This window comes from Cavia porcellus, unplaced genomic scaffold (assembly GCF_034190915.1).
Source record: "Cavia porcellus strain 051 isolate PalLab524CR breed Dunkin Hartley unplaced genomic scaffold, mCavPor4.1 scaffold_18, whole genome shotgun sequence".
In the NCBI taxonomy this organism is placed as follows: Eukaryota; Metazoa; Chordata; class Mammalia; order Rodentia; family Caviidae; genus Cavia; species Cavia porcellus.
The window spans coordinates 37,144,751-37,162,706 of NW_026947501.1; the positions used below are offsets into that span (position 1 = coordinate 37,144,751).

The 17,956-nt window shown below is 38.2% G+C and overlaps 1 protein-coding gene across 1 annotated transcript in view; it reads left to right on the plus strand.

The window, feature by feature from the left end:
- The window catches only part of Dnah6 (dynein axonemal heavy chain 6), a 221,096-nt gene that overhangs the window by 144,258 nt on the left and 58,882 nt on the right, over nt 1-17,956 (plus strand). The window contains exons 46-51 of the mRNA XM_023564757.2: nt 2,484-2,715; nt 11,203-11,355; nt 12,953-13,093; nt 14,497-14,739; nt 16,478-16,645; nt 17,564-17,799. Coding sequence (XP_023420525.1) covers nt 2,484-2,715; nt 11,203-11,355; nt 12,953-13,093; nt 14,497-14,739; nt 16,478-16,645; nt 17,564-17,799 — 1,173 coding nt within the window. The remainder of the gene's footprint in view (nt 1-2,483; nt 2,716-11,202; nt 11,356-12,952; nt 13,094-14,496; nt 14,740-16,477; nt 16,646-17,563; nt 17,800-17,956) is intronic.

Genomic DNA, 17,956 nt, shown 5'->3' on the forward strand with positions numbered 1-17,956 from the left:
ATTCTGCTGCACAGTGTATGAGAAGTCACAGTCAACAACAAACGAGCGTGGCTGTGTTTCTGTAATACTTTATAGATGCTAATGTTGGAATTTCTTGTGATTTTCACAAATCATAAAATGTTACTCCTCTTTTGATAGTTTTCAACCATTTTTTTAAAAGCCTAAAAACATTGTGGTCCATCGGCTATAAAACACACACAGGCACACACGCACAGTTGGGAAGTGGGATTTGACGTACAAATCATATCTTGGTGAGCCCTGTTATAGATAAAAACATGTTATCAAGACAGTTAAAAGAGCAGAGCTTCCAGGGGAGCAAAAGGGGTTCAGAGAGGGAAGAGACAAACCTGAAAGCTTGTAGTCACTTTAGAGAACCCTAGGTAAAGGCAGGGAGTCTGGGGTCTGTCCTGGAAAAGCATTCTTCAATACATTCCTGTAGATGCCCTGTTCTAGTCTCACACTACGTATAGCGCCTTCCTCTTGCTTCCAAGGATGCCAGGACATTGTGCTCTTCATTTTACAGATTTTCAAGCCCCTACTTGTTGGTCACTTGAGTATAGATGGTCTATGTGTTTCACTCGCCTGCCATAGAGAGCTGGCCAAAATTGATTCTGTCATTATGGGGTTGACATTGGCAAGGTTTGGCAGTGGTTATCTCTCATGAGTTACAGTGAGTTATACTTCCATAATTTATAAAAAGCCATTATAATTTTAAAATATTTGAGCCTACCTCTCCCCAGTTATCAGAATCATAAATAAAACACGGTCAGTAGGAAGGTAACTAGGTAGGTAGGTCCTTCTGGTGCAAAACAAAAAAGAAACCTGCTTTTCAATTTCTCCCATGATTTGTAGTTTCTGGTGATCTAATCTGAGATTTTAAGCAATGACTATCTTTAAAAAAGAAACTATCAGGCCAGGGATTTACCTCAGTAGTGTAAATACCTGCCTGGCAAGCACAAGATCATGAGTTTGATCCCTGGAACCAAAAAAAGAAAAGGAAGGAAGGAAGGAAGGAAGGAAGGAAGGAAGGAAGGAAGGAAGGAAAGAAAGAAAGAAAGAAAGAAAGAAAGAAAGAAAGAAAGAAAGAAAGAAAGAAAGAGAAAAAGAAAGGAAGGGAGAAAAGAAAGAAAGGAAGAATGTAAGAGAAAGAAATAAAACTATCTTTACATTTTCCATCTTTGACTTTTTAAGAAGAATTTATTAGCCTTTTTGCCACTCAGTGACAATATGCTGTGTAGACCTAATTCATCTGTTTCCCCCTTCTTGGATTTTTAAATTTTATTCATACATCTATATATATTCAAGAATTCTTTTAGGAAAGGTTTGAAAATTATGTTTTAGATCTGAACTATCCCTCCCCCAAAAGTGTCGTGCTCAGAGGTGAGACCTGATCAAAGGACACAGGTCACTGGGGGCGTGAGCTGGAAGGGTATATTCTTGGCCCTGGCTCTTCCTTTCTTCTCTGCTTCTGGGCTGCCATGGCATGAGTGGCTGTTCCCTGCCATGACCTTTCACTGTGCCCTTCCTGCCTTGGAGCTGCCAACCATGAACTGGACCTACCGAAACTCCAAATAAACCTCTTCTCCCTCCCTTGTGTCAGGCACTGTGTCCCAGTGATGGGAAGGTAACTAACACAGAAAATTTAATCTCTCTGATTTAAAATTAAATATCTCCTGTTTGGTTTCCTTTCATCATGACAGTGGCTATTACCTCAGTCACTGTTCCATCAACTCCGTTCCCTCTTCTCTCTGCTTCTATAAATGCTGTCATGTGGCCTCTGTGATCTCATTTATTCCTCTGCATTTGCCCCCCCCCTCCACTTTCTCTCTCCTCATTTTGATACCTCTCACTGTTCCCTGTGTTCCAGGTGAATTTCCTGAGCTCATTCTCCCTACCCGGGGATTTGTGAAGTTCATCTTCCATAAGAAGCGTCGCTCTAGTTACAGTCAGGGTCTTTGAGCTCTCTTCAGTTTTTCCTAAACTCACATTTTTTTCTCCCTCTTTCCTGGGTCTTTAATCTAGCTCATGATTAGATTGGTTTTGTAAAATTCTCATTAGCACTAATCAGAGCTTTTCTGAAGTTTTGCTGATATTTTGCGGTACTTGTTCCCATGTATCCCTCCTTCTGACCTGCATGGCTCAGACCCAATCCTCTCCCTCAGAAATGGAGACCTGAGCTTGCCAGTACCAAACTAGTATCAGTAGGGGCCTAGCTTAAGGCAGGATCCCTGGAAAAATCCCACTTGACCCAGAAAAAATTATACTTTATTTTAAATTCATCTTACTGTATTTGAAATATTACTTTATGCTTCTAGGACAGAGAGTCACAGGTTTCTAGGAGACAAGGGAAAGATGGAAAAGGGAAAGGCCCCACAGTACTGTTCTCCAGGCTCCTCAGTTTACCGGCCTTCCTACCCCGTCAGCCCTCTGAGCAAAGCCAGGTCTGTGAACCAGAAACAAACCTTCTGCTTTGCTTCCTGCAGGATCGCCAGGATGATCCGTCAGGAGCGAGGCAATGCCCTGCTGGTCGGAGTGGGAGGCACAGGAAAGCAGTGTCTGACCAGGCTTGCAGCTCATATATGTGGCTACAAATGTCTGCAGATCGAGCTTACCCGGGGATACAATTATGATTCTTTCCATGAGGACCTGAGGAAGTTGTACAAAATGGCTGGCGTAGAGGACAAAAATATGGTTTTCCTTTTCACAGACACCCAGGTATGTAAACAGCCCACGTGTAAAGACAAGAAACCCAGGAGTGGCCCAGTCCAGCATGTGCTTTGAGCGATGAAGTTCAGAGTATCCTTACTTCTGATAACAGATCTCCTGTACCTTGTAAAAGACTTTTGTGATATATTTTTGTTTATTTCACCAAGTTTTTTCCTTTAAATGCTAAGTAATTATGATTAAAAGTAAAAGAGAAAAAAGTTAACTGCTTGCTGGGTAAAAGGACAAAGGTAGCAGAAGGTGGTAAACTCTTTCTTCAGAAGTACATGTAAGAAAATGATTACCTATGGGGCTGGGGATTTAGCTCAGCGGCATAAGCGCCTGCCTTGCAAGCAGGCAGTTGTGAGTTTGATCCCCGGTACCAAAAAAAAACAATAGTTACCAAAATGCCTTCTGATGTCTTTACTGCTGCAGATAACTTTGGGCATAGTGAAAATCAAACAGAATAGAATAGAATAGAAACAATAAAAATAAGACAATGAATGTAATAAAGGACTTCAAAACAAGACAATAGTAAATTCAAAATTGCTACCATAATATATCTTGCTGTCTTTGACATAGCTGCTCCTGCCATTGGATTTGACATAAACAAAACAGAAGAGAATAAAACCCAACCCAACAGAACAATAGAAATGATATAGGACTTCCAAAACAAGACCACAGGGAATCAACAATGGCTGCAGCCCTCATAAAGAGATCCTCCCTAGATGTCATACTGAGTACCACTATTCTCTGAACCCATATTCAGACCACTGGCCCTAGACCTGCAGTGTTACACCACCAAAGCATCACAGGCATCCAACTGCATTTCACCTCCACAGCGATCATCACAGCCTGTTTTTCTACAGATAAGCTGGTCACGTACGGGAGTGGAGGGAGGGAATGATTGGCCCTTCTTGTTTGCCAGTTCAAGTGCTGAAAGGGGTTGGAGTCTGGCTGTTCCAGACCAGCGGCATCCCGTACAGGGTACTGGCTCCCAGTCTGAGCTTGCTTGCTGATGTAGCCTACACTCAAGTATTTTCACTTCCAGGGAAAATAACTTTCTAAAAATGAACGAAGGAATTAAAAAGTGACCCATTTGATTCATAAATGTTTTAAATTTCTTTTTAATTTTTAAAACTGTAAACAATATTAATTTGGAAAACAGTGATCATATATTAGACCTAAATAAGTTTTTCATTAAATTTTAGAAAGTATAATCTTTATAATAACATTTTTGCCCATTCCTTTAAGGAAGAAATTAATGATGTGCATGATAACTTTAAAATATTCATATAAAAATCAATAAAATCAAAATCTCTATCTAGAGAATAGGAACAGTAGAGTTAATATAAATAAAATCTACATTTGAATCAAAAAATTATAGAAACAACCAAAAATAGTTTACTTAAAAGTTTAGGGAAAAAACACAAGGAAGTACCAAGACAAGTAAAAACAGGTAAAAGAACAAATAACAAAAATTCAGACAAAAAGAGAAAGTATTTATTCTTAGAAAAAACTTACAGGCATTATTAAGGCAAATTCATATGAGGAAAAACAGAAAATTTCATATGAAAAAAATAAGATAACAGATACCTTGTAATAAAATTCTAATTTCTATATAATCAAACAGTTTACTGAAACAAAAACACAAATAAAAGATTACTTTTAAATATTTGCATCAATTATGAGGAAAAAGCTTTATTTCATAATGTATAAATTAGTCATTTCTATTTAAAAGAACACTCTAATATAGAAGTAATTATGGAGTTTGAACAGATTTTTTAAGGGAAAAACACAGGATGACATTTGCTCTTGCTAAAAAGCAAAGACATGTAAATTAAATTCTCCCAAAACAAACATTTGTATTTTCCAAGTTAGCAAAAATAAATATTAAAGATTATTAAAGTCATACTTGAATTGAATGAGAAATAGTAAAATCTTCAAAATCCAAAAACTATCCATGCAATTTAGTTGCTAATCTCACTCCTGAGAACTTTTTCCAAGAAAATAATCCATCTAGGGAGAAAAGCTATGGGCCTAAAAATGTTATGATGTAAACCATTACTCTGCAAACCCTCTGTATCCATGTAAATGTATGGCTTGGCAACTCCATGCTGCATCTGCTCCCATATTTATGGTTAAAATATGCTGAATACTCTACAAAAATGTAGATTAATATTCATAATACCACAGTAATTCAAAGAGACAGAACATAAGACATTTGTACAGATGATTTGAACCAGGTAAGGTATAGATGCCTTTTAAGAAACAAAACAGGAAGGAAAAGTGAAAAATCAATACACAAGCTATGCCATCTTAGGATTTAATCTAATTCTTTTTTGAGATAGAAATCCATTATGCAGTTCAGGCTGGCCTTGAACTTGAAGTGACCCTCCTGCCTCCACCTCGCAAGTACTAGAATCTAATTTTTAAGATTATCATCTCTTAAAGATAAAATTAACGACCTTCTTTCAACTCGGGAGCTGAGGCCATGTGAGGTGAGTTCCAGGCACGGCACTGGACCAGGGACAGTTTAAGACCATCATTCCCAGCAGTTAAGTGCCCACACAGCTTCCTGAAACCCTGGACTAGGCTCAGGAGGTTTTGCTGGCCTGACTAGACCACGCCCAGGGACCGTTGTTCAGTCCAGGGGACTGAGGGCACGCGAGTCCCAGGAGCTGAAGACATAGAACATGTTTTCAAATTTGCCCAGGGGAAGCTTTGGAACATCACTCAAAACTCGGAAATATAGGAAAATGACAAGAACAAAAGACCAAAATGCAATCTCAAAACTCCAGTCCATTCCAAGAAAGCCTAGGAGCCATGTACATAGAAGAAAATATAAGCCATACACCTGAAATGTCTGAAATAATAGCAACTAAAATAAAGAAGCAACTCTGGGAAGCTATAAAGGAAATCAAATTAGAAATAATCTGTTCACTTTATATGCTTTAATTTTGTAATTTGGACAACTGTTTCTGGGAAGATAATATGTAACCTATTAACTGGTGATTTCTTACTGTATATTTTTTTCTTGAAATTCTGTATTACTTGTACCCTTTTACTGCTTTCTTTTTTATGTTCTTTCTTTTTTTTCTCTTTAAATAAAAAAAAGAAATAATCTCCCAGGTAAAAGAAGAAATGATAAAAGTAATGAAACACATCTAAAAGAAATGAACACATCTAAAGAAAACACAGTTAAAAAATTAGAAGAACAATGCAAAAAGATAGAATCCCTGGATGAATAATGTAAGAAACAAACAGAATATATGAAGCAGATTCAAAGAAATATATAGGAAATCAAAAATTCCATTGAAAGTTATCAAAACCACCTCAATGAAACTGAAGATAGAATTTTAGTCCTTGAAGACAAAATTGTAGCTAGTGAACAGGAAAGGAAAGATCTCAGGAAATAACCATTCAACAGCTGAAAAATGATGCAAAGAAAAGGAACATAAGATTGTCAGAAATACATGAAAAAGAAATGGACAATACAAATGATATCAAGAGGCTATTTACAGAAGTAATAGCTGAAAAATTTCCCAGATATGAGAATGGAAACTGATATTTGGATTAGTGAAGCATATAGAACTCCAATAGCCATAATCAAAATAAAACTACACTCAGACATATAATAATCACAATCCCAGAAATCCAACATAAGAATAGAATATAAAAAGCTGTTAGAAAAGACAGATCACCTATAAAGGAAAACCTATCAATTACGCAGACTTCTCAACACAAACAATGAAGTCAAGAAGAGCATGGAGTGAAGTATTTCAGATCCTAAAGAAAACGACTTCCAACCCAGACTGATGTACCCTGAAAAACTGTCCTTCAAAATGGATGGAGAAATACAATACTTCCATGACAAAGGACAGCTAAAGAACTTCATGATCACCAAACCAACCCTGCAAAGAATACTGAAAGACATTTTAGATACACATAGGAAAAACCACTAAGCAAGGCAGACAATTAAACAGAATGGAAAGGTAAAGATACAACAGCAGAAAGATAACATGTCAATAATAAACCAATATGTAGCAGTTATAACCATTAATGTAAATGGTCTCAATTCACCAATTAAAAGAAACAGATTGGCAGAATGGATCAAAAAACAACATCCAACCATATGCTGTCTACAAGAAACCCATCTAACCCAAAAGGAAACTCATAGACTGAAAGTCAAAGGATGGAAAATAATACTTCATGCAATAGGAACCCAAAAAATAATGGGGATAGCTATTCTGTTTGCAGACAATGTGAACTTCAAACCAAGAATGATCAAAGAGATAAAGAAGATCACTACAAACTAGTTAGGGGAAAACCTCAAGAGGAAGAGATAACATTCTTAAATATATATGCACCAAATTCCAGAGCACCCAGCTATGCAAAGCAAGAATTACTAGAAATGAAAAATCAAATAAGCAATAACACAATTATAACAGGAGACCTTAACACACCATTGACACAAAGGGACAGATCAACCAGACAGAAAATCAGCAAAGAAATAACAGAAGTGAATCACACCTGTGAACAAATGGACTTGATAGACGTATACAGTGTTCCATCCAACAACATCAGAATATACATTCTTCTCAGCAGCACATGGGACATTCTCTAAAACAGGCCATATACTATTCCACAGAACATATTTAGGTAAATGCAAAAGAATTGAAATTATCCCATGTATGTTATTGGATCATAGTGCCATGAAGCTAGAAATTAATGATAAAAGAAACTGCAAAAATCCCACAAACACATGGAAATTAAATAATACATTCCTGAGCAATCAGTGGGTCACAGAGGAAATTAAAGAAGAAATTAAACAATATCTACAAGCAAATGAAAATACAAATACAACTTACTGGAATTTGTGGGATGCAATGAAAGTGGTCCTCAGAGGAGAATTTATTGCACTGTGTTCCCACTTCAGGAAAACAGAATGAACACAAAAAAACAATCTGATGTTACACCTCAAACATTTAGAAAAAGAAGAGCAAGTCAAGCCCAAGGTCAAAAGAAGGGAAGAAATTATAAAAATCAGAGCAGAAATTAATGCAATAGAGACTAAGAAAACAATCCAAAGAATCAATGAATCAAAGAGTTGGTTCTTTGAAAGAATAAATAAAATTGATAAGCCCCTAGCCAACTTTATTTTAAAAAGGAAAGAAAAGGCTCAAATTCATGCAATAAGGAATGAAAAAGGTGAAATCACTACAGACTCTGTAGAAATACAGAAGATCATCAACACCTATTTCAAAAACTTCTACTCACATGTTCAATAACACAGAAGAAATGGACAGATTCCTAGAAACATATGAACTAGCAAAGCTGAGTCAAGAAGATATAAAACTGCTGAATAACCCAATTTCTATTAATGAAATTAAAAATGTAATTAAGTCTTTACCAACAAAGAAGAGCCCAGGCCCAGACAGATTCACTGCGGAATTCTACAAGAAATACAAAGAAGACTTAATGCTAACACTGCTCAAACTCTTTAGTGAAATCGAAAGAAAAGCAATTCTTCCTAAGTCATTCCAAAGCAAATATTACTCCAGTACAAAATTCTGAGAAAGATCCATCTAAAAAAGAGAACTACAGGCCAATCTCCCTAATGAACATAGATGCAAAAATTCTCAATAAAAATATTGGCAAATAGGATGCAGCAAATCATCAAGAAGATTATACACCACAACCAAGTGGGATTCATCCCAGGCATGCAGGGATGGTTCAACATACATAAATCAATAAATGTAATCCACCATATCAGTAGAGCCAAAAATAGGAACCACATGATCATTTCTATAGATGCAGAAAAAGCTTTTGATAAGGTCTAACACTTACTCATGATAAGAACCTTATAGAAAATTGGAATAGATGGTCTTTACCTCAATACAATAAAGATCAGGTATGACAAACCAACAGCCAGAATCATATTAAATGGCCAAAAACTGAAAGCCTTTACCTTAAAATCAAGCACAAGACAAGGATGTCCCTTATCACCAGTCCTATTCAACATAGCATCGGAAATGCTAGCCAGAGCAATTAGACAAGAGAAAGAAATAAAAGGAGTAAAGACAGGAAAAGAGGAAGTTAAATTATCATTATTTGCAGATACTTTACATAGAAAACCCCCAAAACTCCATTGAAAGACTCCTAGACATAATAAATAAGTTCAGCAATGTAGCTGGATACAAAGTCAACACTCAAAAATCAATAGCATTTCTATACACTAACAACAAAATCACTGTGAGAGAAATAAGAGAAGCCACATCCTTCACTAGCATCCAAAAACATGAAATACCTTAGGAATTAATCTCATGAAAAAAGTAAAAAAAAAAAAAAAAAAAAAAAAAATCTATACAGGGAAAATTATAATGCCCTGAAAAAGAAATTGAAAAAGATCTCAGAAAATGGAAAGACATCCCTTGTTCATGGATAGCAAGACTAAATATTGTGAAAATGACCATTCTCCCAAAACTGATATACAGATTCAGTGCAAGCCCAATGAAAATACCACTAACATACCTGATAGATCTAGAGAAATCACTCCTAAAATTCATCTGGAACCAGAAGAGACCTCGCAAGCAACTCTAAGCAGCAAAGGCAAGGCAGGAGGCATCACAATCCCTGACTTGAAGTTATACTACAAAGCAACTGGAATAAAATCAACATGGTACTGGAATAAAAACAGATCTGAAGATCAATGGAATGAGAAGAAATAACCACAACTACAAATACACTCAGCCACCTTATCTTTGATAAAGGAGCCAAACACGTTCACTGGAAGAACAACAGTCTCTTTAATGGTGCTGGAAAAACTGGCTCTGATATGCCAAAAACTAAGACTAGACCCATGCCTATCACCATGTACTAAACTAAAATCTAAATGGATCAAAGATCTAAATATTGAAACAGAAACATCAAATCTGTTGGAAGACAAGTTAGGTAAAAATCTTGAAGACATAGGGGTAGGTAGAGAATTCAGGAACAGGAATCAAACTGCACAGGAAATACTTTCCAGAACCAGTAACTGAGATTACGTCTTATTAAACAGTTTCTGCATGTCGAAAGAACTCTCCAGCTAGTGAAACGAAAACCACAAACTGGGAAAAAATCTTAGTGAACTCTCCCTCAGACAAAAGACTTTTGTCTTGAACATATAAAGAATTTTAAAAAATCACACTCCCAAAATTCAAAGACCCAATCCAAATATGGGCATCCGAGATGAATACACAGTTTTCAGATGAAGAAATACAAATGGCAAATAAATACATGAAAAAACATTCATCATCATTACTCATTAGAGAAATGCAAATTAAAACCACACTGAGATTCCATCTCAATCCTGAAAGAAGGGCCAGTATCAAGAAAACTACCAACAACAAATGCTGGAGAGGCTGTGGGGTAAATCAGCTCTTCTGCACTGTTGGTGGGAGCGTAAACTGTTGCAACCATTGTGGAGGTCAGTCTGGAAATTCCTCAGAAACCTAGGATTGGAAGTCCCATTTGACCCAGCTATTCCACTGCTAGGCATATTCCCAGAAGAACTGAAAACATCATACCACAGTGATACATGTGCACCCGTATTTATAGCAGCACAAATTGTAATAGCCAGATCTTGAAAACAACCTAAGTGCCCATCAACTGAGGAATGGATAAAAAAGTTGTGGTATTTTTATACAATGGAGTACTACTCAGCTATAAAGAATGATCACATTGAGACATTTATAAATAAATGGATGCAACTTGCGACCATACTCATAGACGAAATAAATCAAACTCACATCTATAAATACCATATAGTCTCCCTAGTGTAAGTAATGGTAAGAGTACATAAGATTTTACAGTAATCATGGTTTCCCATTACATTGCTTTGAAGCCCTATAATGTTTTCATTCATTAGTTGAAATGGTTTTATTCTGTTTTGTTTGATTTTAGTATGTGGTATGAACAGCTATTTTGAAGAAAACAAGACATTATGGCAGCCATTGCTGATTTAATATCATCTTGCTTTGAAGTCCTACCATGCTTTTGTTCTTCTATTTCCATTGGTTCTATCATGTTGTATCTTACTGGATTTTAATATGTGTGAGAGTATAAATACATTTTTTATGGAAAATGAGATAATACAGTAGCCATTGTCCATTTTTTTATTTGGTTCTGAATGCCCTATAATGCTTTCATTCTCTTGAAAGGCTTTATACTATTGTGTTATGTTTGATATTATTGTATGTGAAGGTATGCCCAACTATTTCAAAGAAAGAGACATTAGGGTAGCTACTGTTTATATCCAGTTGTGAAATACTATGTTGCTTATGTTGTTCTGTTCTAGTCCGCTTTGTTCTGTCCTCTTTTGTCTTAATTTCTTTAAAATAAAATACTATAGAAAATTAGCACTTAGTAATTTTTAAATAAATATTTGCTTTGTAATTTACTTATCGTAAATGTAAAATGATTGAGTTACAATGATCACTCTGCTTTCTTCTGCAGATAGTAGTGGAAGAGTTCCTAGAGGATATAAATAACATCCTGAATTCAGGAGAAGTGCCTAACTTATTTGAAAAGGATGAACTGGAGCAGGTTTTAGCAGCCACCAGGCCAAAAGCAAAAGAAGCCGGGATTTCTGAAGGAAATAGAGATGAGGTAACACACACCAGGATAACTGCATGATTTCTAAAGAAACAGTTGGTCTTTCGTTCAGCCATCCACCAATCCCTTAAGGGATGTAGGCAGAGGGCCTCTAGGCAGATAAGTAGAACTAGGCCGAGGGCCTCTAGTAAAAGCACCCATTGAACCTTAGTAACAAGTGTGAGACTCTTTCAACTTGTTCAATGCAGTCAGACGGTTGTAAACTACAGTACAGAGAAGGTGTGTTTCAAAGTGTGCTGTAAATCATAGACCACAATCAACACGTTAAGATGACATTTTTGTCAGTTTCACTGGAGTTGTGTGATCATGCTGCTTCAGATTCCAGCTCAAGGGCACACAGAAGAGTAAACTTGCGTCTCTCCTCATAGTCCTGAGGCCAGGGTCCTGAGTGGAAATCACCCAGTTCTCCTCACCCAGAAACGATGTCAGGCAGGGGTGACGTCAATCAAGACGCAACATCAAGGTGATGTTGACTGCGTTTTTGACCTTGATGGGATTGTGCAAGCTGAGTTTGTATCCAGAACACCACAATGAACTGTAAATACTGTACAGATTTATGGGAGTGTTTCCAAAATATAATATTGGAGCAGAAAATGGCCTGAGAAATGGGCAGTTTCATTTTCCATCATGACAATGCTCTGTGCCACACATTGCTTCAGCAATGGCAATTTTCTGTCAAATAAAAACAGATTTGGCACCATGCAACTTCTGATTTTTCCCCAAAGTCAAAATGATGTTTTGAGTCAATTCCAGATATCAGGGGCAGCCATGAGAGTACAACTTCAAAAAAAAAAAAGCTACTTGCGAAAAAAGACTTGCAGAATTTCTTCAGGCTAAGCACGTCCCAAGCAAGGGAGAGCATTTTGAGGGTGACTCATGGCAATGTGTCTTTTACTGTAATAATTTTTAATTTAAATATTGACTATACCTTTTGATTATACTATGCACAGACAGCAAGTCCACATAAGCTAATGTGAGCCCACAGGGATTTAGGGGAGGGAAGAATCACTGGGATGGCCACAGAATGAGATAGCAGACTGAACTTTCTGGAATGAAGGCAGAGCACATGCTGTGGAGGTCAGTGGTTAGGCGTGCTGCGGCCTCTGCCACCACCTGCAGAAACCAGAAGCCACTCACCATTCAGCATGCCTGTACTTCAGCTGCCCGCCCCAAAGCTGTGTGCCATTCTCATGTGAGGAAGCAGCTCCAGGGACATATCCAAGCAACAACTGCAAGACAATGCCATTTCCACCAAGCTCTGCACCTGTGATGGAAGCTGGCACCCTGTCCCGCTCATTTACCCCAGAGCCAAACCTAGTTTCAATGTCTGTCTCCACTTTACTCAAACACACTGAAGAGGAGGACCCAAGTCACAGCAAGACCCTAACTGCAATGGAGTCTGCAAAATGTGTTTAATCTTCGCAGACTGCTTGAGAGAAAGGAACAGGAATGGATGTTCCACAAGGCGATTCACATGTCTACTGTGCTAATATTCCTCATGATAATAGTAGTTTCAGATGCATTGCCAGCACCAATTTTCATTGTTGCTTCATCCTGTTTTTTAACTGAAAAATATCTTTCTTTTGGCCAGGTGTTTCAGTACTTTATCAGCAGAGTTCGTCAGAAGCTGCACGTCGTCCTCTGCATGAGCCCGGTCGGCGAGGCCTTCCGGTCCCGATGCCGGATGTTCCCCTCCCTTGTGAACTGTTGCACCATTGACTGGTTTGTCCAGGTTGGTGATTTCCTAAGTGCCTCTGTGAGACGCCGTCCTCGCTTAATTTAACGGTGTACAACATTGTCTGGGAATAACTTACAGGGCTTGTGTTAACGTTAAAAGACTGCTAGGAAATTACTCATGCTGCCATAGAACAAAGACAAAACAATGTACAAAGGAAGAGGAGTCCTTTGAATTTCACAGTGTAGTTGTTACCGGTGACCACAAGAGCTGTTTCACTGGCTGGTGAAGGAGAGGCTTTAAGAGGGAAAGGAGAAGAATGAGAGATGAGGGCTGGGGATTTAGCTCAGCAGCATAAGCACCTGCCTTGCAAGCAGACAGTCGTGAGTTCGATCCTTGGTACCGATAAAAATGAAAAAGACAAAAAAAAAGAATGAGAGATGAGTATAAGTAACTCTTTCAACAGCTTTGCCCAGAGGAAGGCAGAGAATTGGAGATAAAGAGCTAGAAGGGTGTGAGATTGTGACAGAGGTATTTTTAAGTGGGAAAATTAAGCACATGCTGATGAAAATCATCCTGAAAAGGCACATCCATTGATGATGGAGCATGTCGCATTAAGTGTTGAAGGACCAACATCCCTAAGTACATAGTCAAGGATGAGTCTGAGTCATCAGTGAAGGGACTCGACTGACCTGAGCAGGGAGGATGGACAGCTCACCCCTGAAAGGGAGGACAGCAGAGGTGCCGAGTGGCCAGGGAGCAGGGACAGAGCTCATGGAAGTTCTGAGTGCAATGCTTCTACTTTGTCGATGTGAAAAGCAGAAGCTGAGAATGAAGAGGAAGTGTTAGGCATCTGAGGAAGTAAAGCAGGAAGTGAAATACTCAGGAGGGTACAGAACTGACATAGTAGAAAATGTAGAGACCTTTCTGGATGGCTTGAAGAGTTACCTGTTGTGCATTTAAAGCGAGGCCCATCTGCATGACCATGTGATTTTGTCAGCTGCACAGTTGCATCTGACCAAGGTTCTGGTAAGACCAGGAGGGGAGTAAAGAAGTGGAGGTGTGTTCAGGACAGAGATTAGAGTGGTGTGCCCGATGTTCCGACAGTATAATAAATACAGTGAGGACATGAGGTTCCCATAGTGTATATGATTCCATTCATGGGATTCTGCCAATGCCCCATCATTCATTCAGTCCATCAGCACATATTTTTGAGCAACTTCTGTGTTCTTGACATTGTGCTAAAGACCTAGGTCCCCTCCCTCTAATGGATGGGGAGGAAATTCATGTCCTTCATAACTCATATTTAACTTTATTTTAACTCCTAGGATTAGGAGTTATCTAGCTAAAAAGAGGGATCAGACAAGAATAAGGTCCAGAGAAGTACAATGTTCTTAATTATTATCCTGCATGTTATTGAAGTGACCGACAACTTTCTCAGGTAACTTCTTTATTTACAGTGGCCCAGGGAAGCACTGCTTTCTGTGTCCAAGACATTTTTCTCAACTGTCGACCCTGGCAACGAGGAACTGAAAGACAAGCTTTCGCTCATGTGCGTCAATGTCCACCTGAGTGTCTCCCAGATGGCAGAGCGCTATTACGCAGAGCTCCGCCGGAGGTACTACACGACACCCACCTCCTACCTGGAGCTCATCAACCTCTACCTGTCTATGCTAACTGAGAAGAGGAAGCAGTTGGTGTCGGTAAGTTCAGTGTGGTCAACAAGAGCAAGTTATTTGCTTGAACCCAAAACTTCGGGGAAGGAGTAGAAGATCTGAATACCTGTCTTACTCTCCAGAGCCATCTTCCTCCTGACCTGTTGCCTTAGCAACTGACCTAATATTTGCCCACAAAAGGGTCCCGGGCTGTTGCTCCAAGGGCGCCCCCTTCCTATTCCCTTATATCTTCCTTCTAGCATTTGTTTAATGATATGTGGAGTGATACATACGAGTTGAATGATGTAGATATTGCAACAGCATCAAAGTTAAGCAAAGTCGTGGTCATCTCTACCATATTTAATATGGAAGAAAACATCTTGTTAAGTCGTAAAGATGGGTTTTCAGTGCTGTGAGATATGCCATGCTCCACAACCACACACTTTGGTGTCAGCCACACACCTGCAACCTAAGCTCTTTTTGCAGCACACCCTTGAGCATGTTACATAACTTCTGTAAAAGTAGAAAACAAAGTTTAAAAGTATTTATACTTTTAAGGGGTTGCTAAGAAATTGTATTATGGTGTGGCCTCACAATGTGCTAGTTTTAAGTACCTACCTGACTAGATCCAACAAGCACGTCTATAATACAACATAAGCAATGATTTTATTGTAAAATTCACATTGATGGAAAATTAAATTGAATATTCTGTCCATTTCATTTTACCTAAATCTTACCACTTAATTTTGTATCATGTATTTTAATTGCCTATTTAGTGAAAAATAAAGAAATCTATAATTTTAAACTTATTTTTAGCTTAAATTTTCTCATTAAAGACCCCCACACTAAAATGTGCTGCTAACAGCCACATCTCAGGCACCTATATCAAAAATGTTTTGGTTGCTGCTTCATTTTAATGAAATAATCTTTGACCTTGTCACTTTAAAACATCAGTGTCACCGACAGAATTTTCTGTTTCTCACAACAAAATAAAAACAATCATCTCAAAAAATATCTACATGTTTCAGGTTGTTGCAGAATTTAAGTAATGCAATCCTTGAACTACATAAGATATTGAGAACATAATAGCTGCTGTTCTTATTAGCTCCATGGTATTATAATGTATGACCTAAAATTTTCAACTTGTTAAATACAAGTAAAACTGGATGCATTTAACATTTAGATATTCACAATGTTTTTCAGAGAATTTTTACCTCATACAATGCATGTCTTATAACATAACTTGGGAGATAACTTTTAGCCTACCCATTCAAGCCAAGCTTTCAGACTCACCTTCAAAACCCAACTCTTCTCAGTTGTCTCTTTTACCATGCTTGTTCAGAGTTTTTGCCTTCAGAACAGAATTCAGATCCACCACCCAAAGCTAGAAGCCCAGCACTCGGTCTCCTGAGCCATCAGCCCAGCCTGGCCAGTGTACCTGTTGTGAACAACTCCCAGAGCTGTGGCCTCCAGGGATTCTGGTCCGCATTTGTCCCTCACTCGCTCAAATGCCACATGGGAAATAAAAATAATATAGCATGAGCCTCAGTGAGTCACAGTCCAGCAATGCTCCCCAGCTGTAGCCAGGCGGCCTGAATCCAGATGTCTCATGGTACCCAGCATGACCATTTCCTAAAGTGCTGAGACCTGCATCACTTTCACTGCTCAAAGCATCACTCACTGACTTACTGATACTATAGATGTAAAGCTTACCATATGAGTAAAAGATAACTGTGAACTGTGTTTTATAATGCTCATTATATATTGTATTTTTGTTGACATTCAGGCACGAGATCGAGTGAAGAATGGTCTCACCAAGCTATTAGAAACAAATGTACTAGTAGATAAAATGAAGTTAGACCTTTCAGCTTTAGAACCTGTGCTCTTAAAAAAATCACAAGATGTCGAGGCCCTGATGGAAAAATTGGCTGTGGATCAAGAAAGTGCTGATCAGGTACACTACATTACCTGATGGTGGGTGAGAGGGCTATGTCCAGCAGTTGGCCACTCACAAAGAATGCCGCATGTTTGGATTATTTTGTTATGTATGTCATTAAAATAATTAAATGGAGAAAGGGATAGGAGTGTAAAGGGATCAAAAATAATCAAAATATGTTTTATGCATATACCAATTCCCTGAAGTGAACTTTGCTATTTTATATTACGAGCATGCACAAACACAATGATAATGATGATGTGATGGGTTTAGCCAGACTTAGCAATTTAGCAGTGTTTGTAAGCTGTGAGCAATCTCCCTGTATCAACTCAGCCTGGTTCTGTCTTAGAGGAGGGTGCAGCTCAATGAGTGGGACAGAAGCACTGTGGAAGGAGCACTGCCTTGCACAGTAGCTATTCTCCTGAGAAAGAACTGCTTGCTGTGATAATTTTATCTCTGTAATGCTACCAAGATAGTGTGAGATCAAGTAGCATCAAATGAAATCCAGCTACTTCCCTTTCATCGTTGGTCTAATACAAAGGGCAAATATAACTCATTGCCAGCTTTATTTTGAAACATTGAAATGCAAATACAGTTGACTATGCCTGAAATACTTGGAACTGAAAGGGTTTGGGATCTTGGATTTTTCCAGATTTTGAAATGCTTACATGACTATAGTGAAATATCTATGGGGAGAGAGCCAAGTCTATACGCAAAATTCAATTTTGTATAAAATGAAGGTCATTCCAGGCAGTATTTTTAATGTATCTGTGTTTTGATTGTGACTTGCGAGGTCGGGTGGGGAAATTTCCATTTGTGGCATCATGGTGGCACTTAGAAACTTGCAGATTTTGAAGCATTGCAAATTTCAGGCTTTTGGTTTGGGAGCTCAGTCTATAATGAGCCTATTAAAGCAGCTGTGTTTCTATTGGGTAGGTCCGTAATGTTGTGCAAGAAGAAGAAGCAATAGCTAAAGTGAAAGCCGAAGAAACCCAAGCAATAGCTGACGATGCTCAAAGAGATCTTGAGGAAGCTCTGCCCGCACTTGAAGCTGCCAATAGGGCCCTGGATTCTTTAGACAAAGCAGACATATCTGAAATCAGAGTTTTTACAAAGCCACCAGATTTGGTCATGACTGTAATGGAAGCAATCTCCATTCTCCTAAATGCCAAGTGAGTAATTCAGAATCCTATATCACTGGAACATCAAGTGGAATTTCTTTACTCTTCTTTCTCATTTTCATATGGTTTGTGCATTCTTTCCCATAACCTCTCATTAATTTGATAAGACACTAAACATTTTTTTCAGCATCTATTTTATGCTTAATCA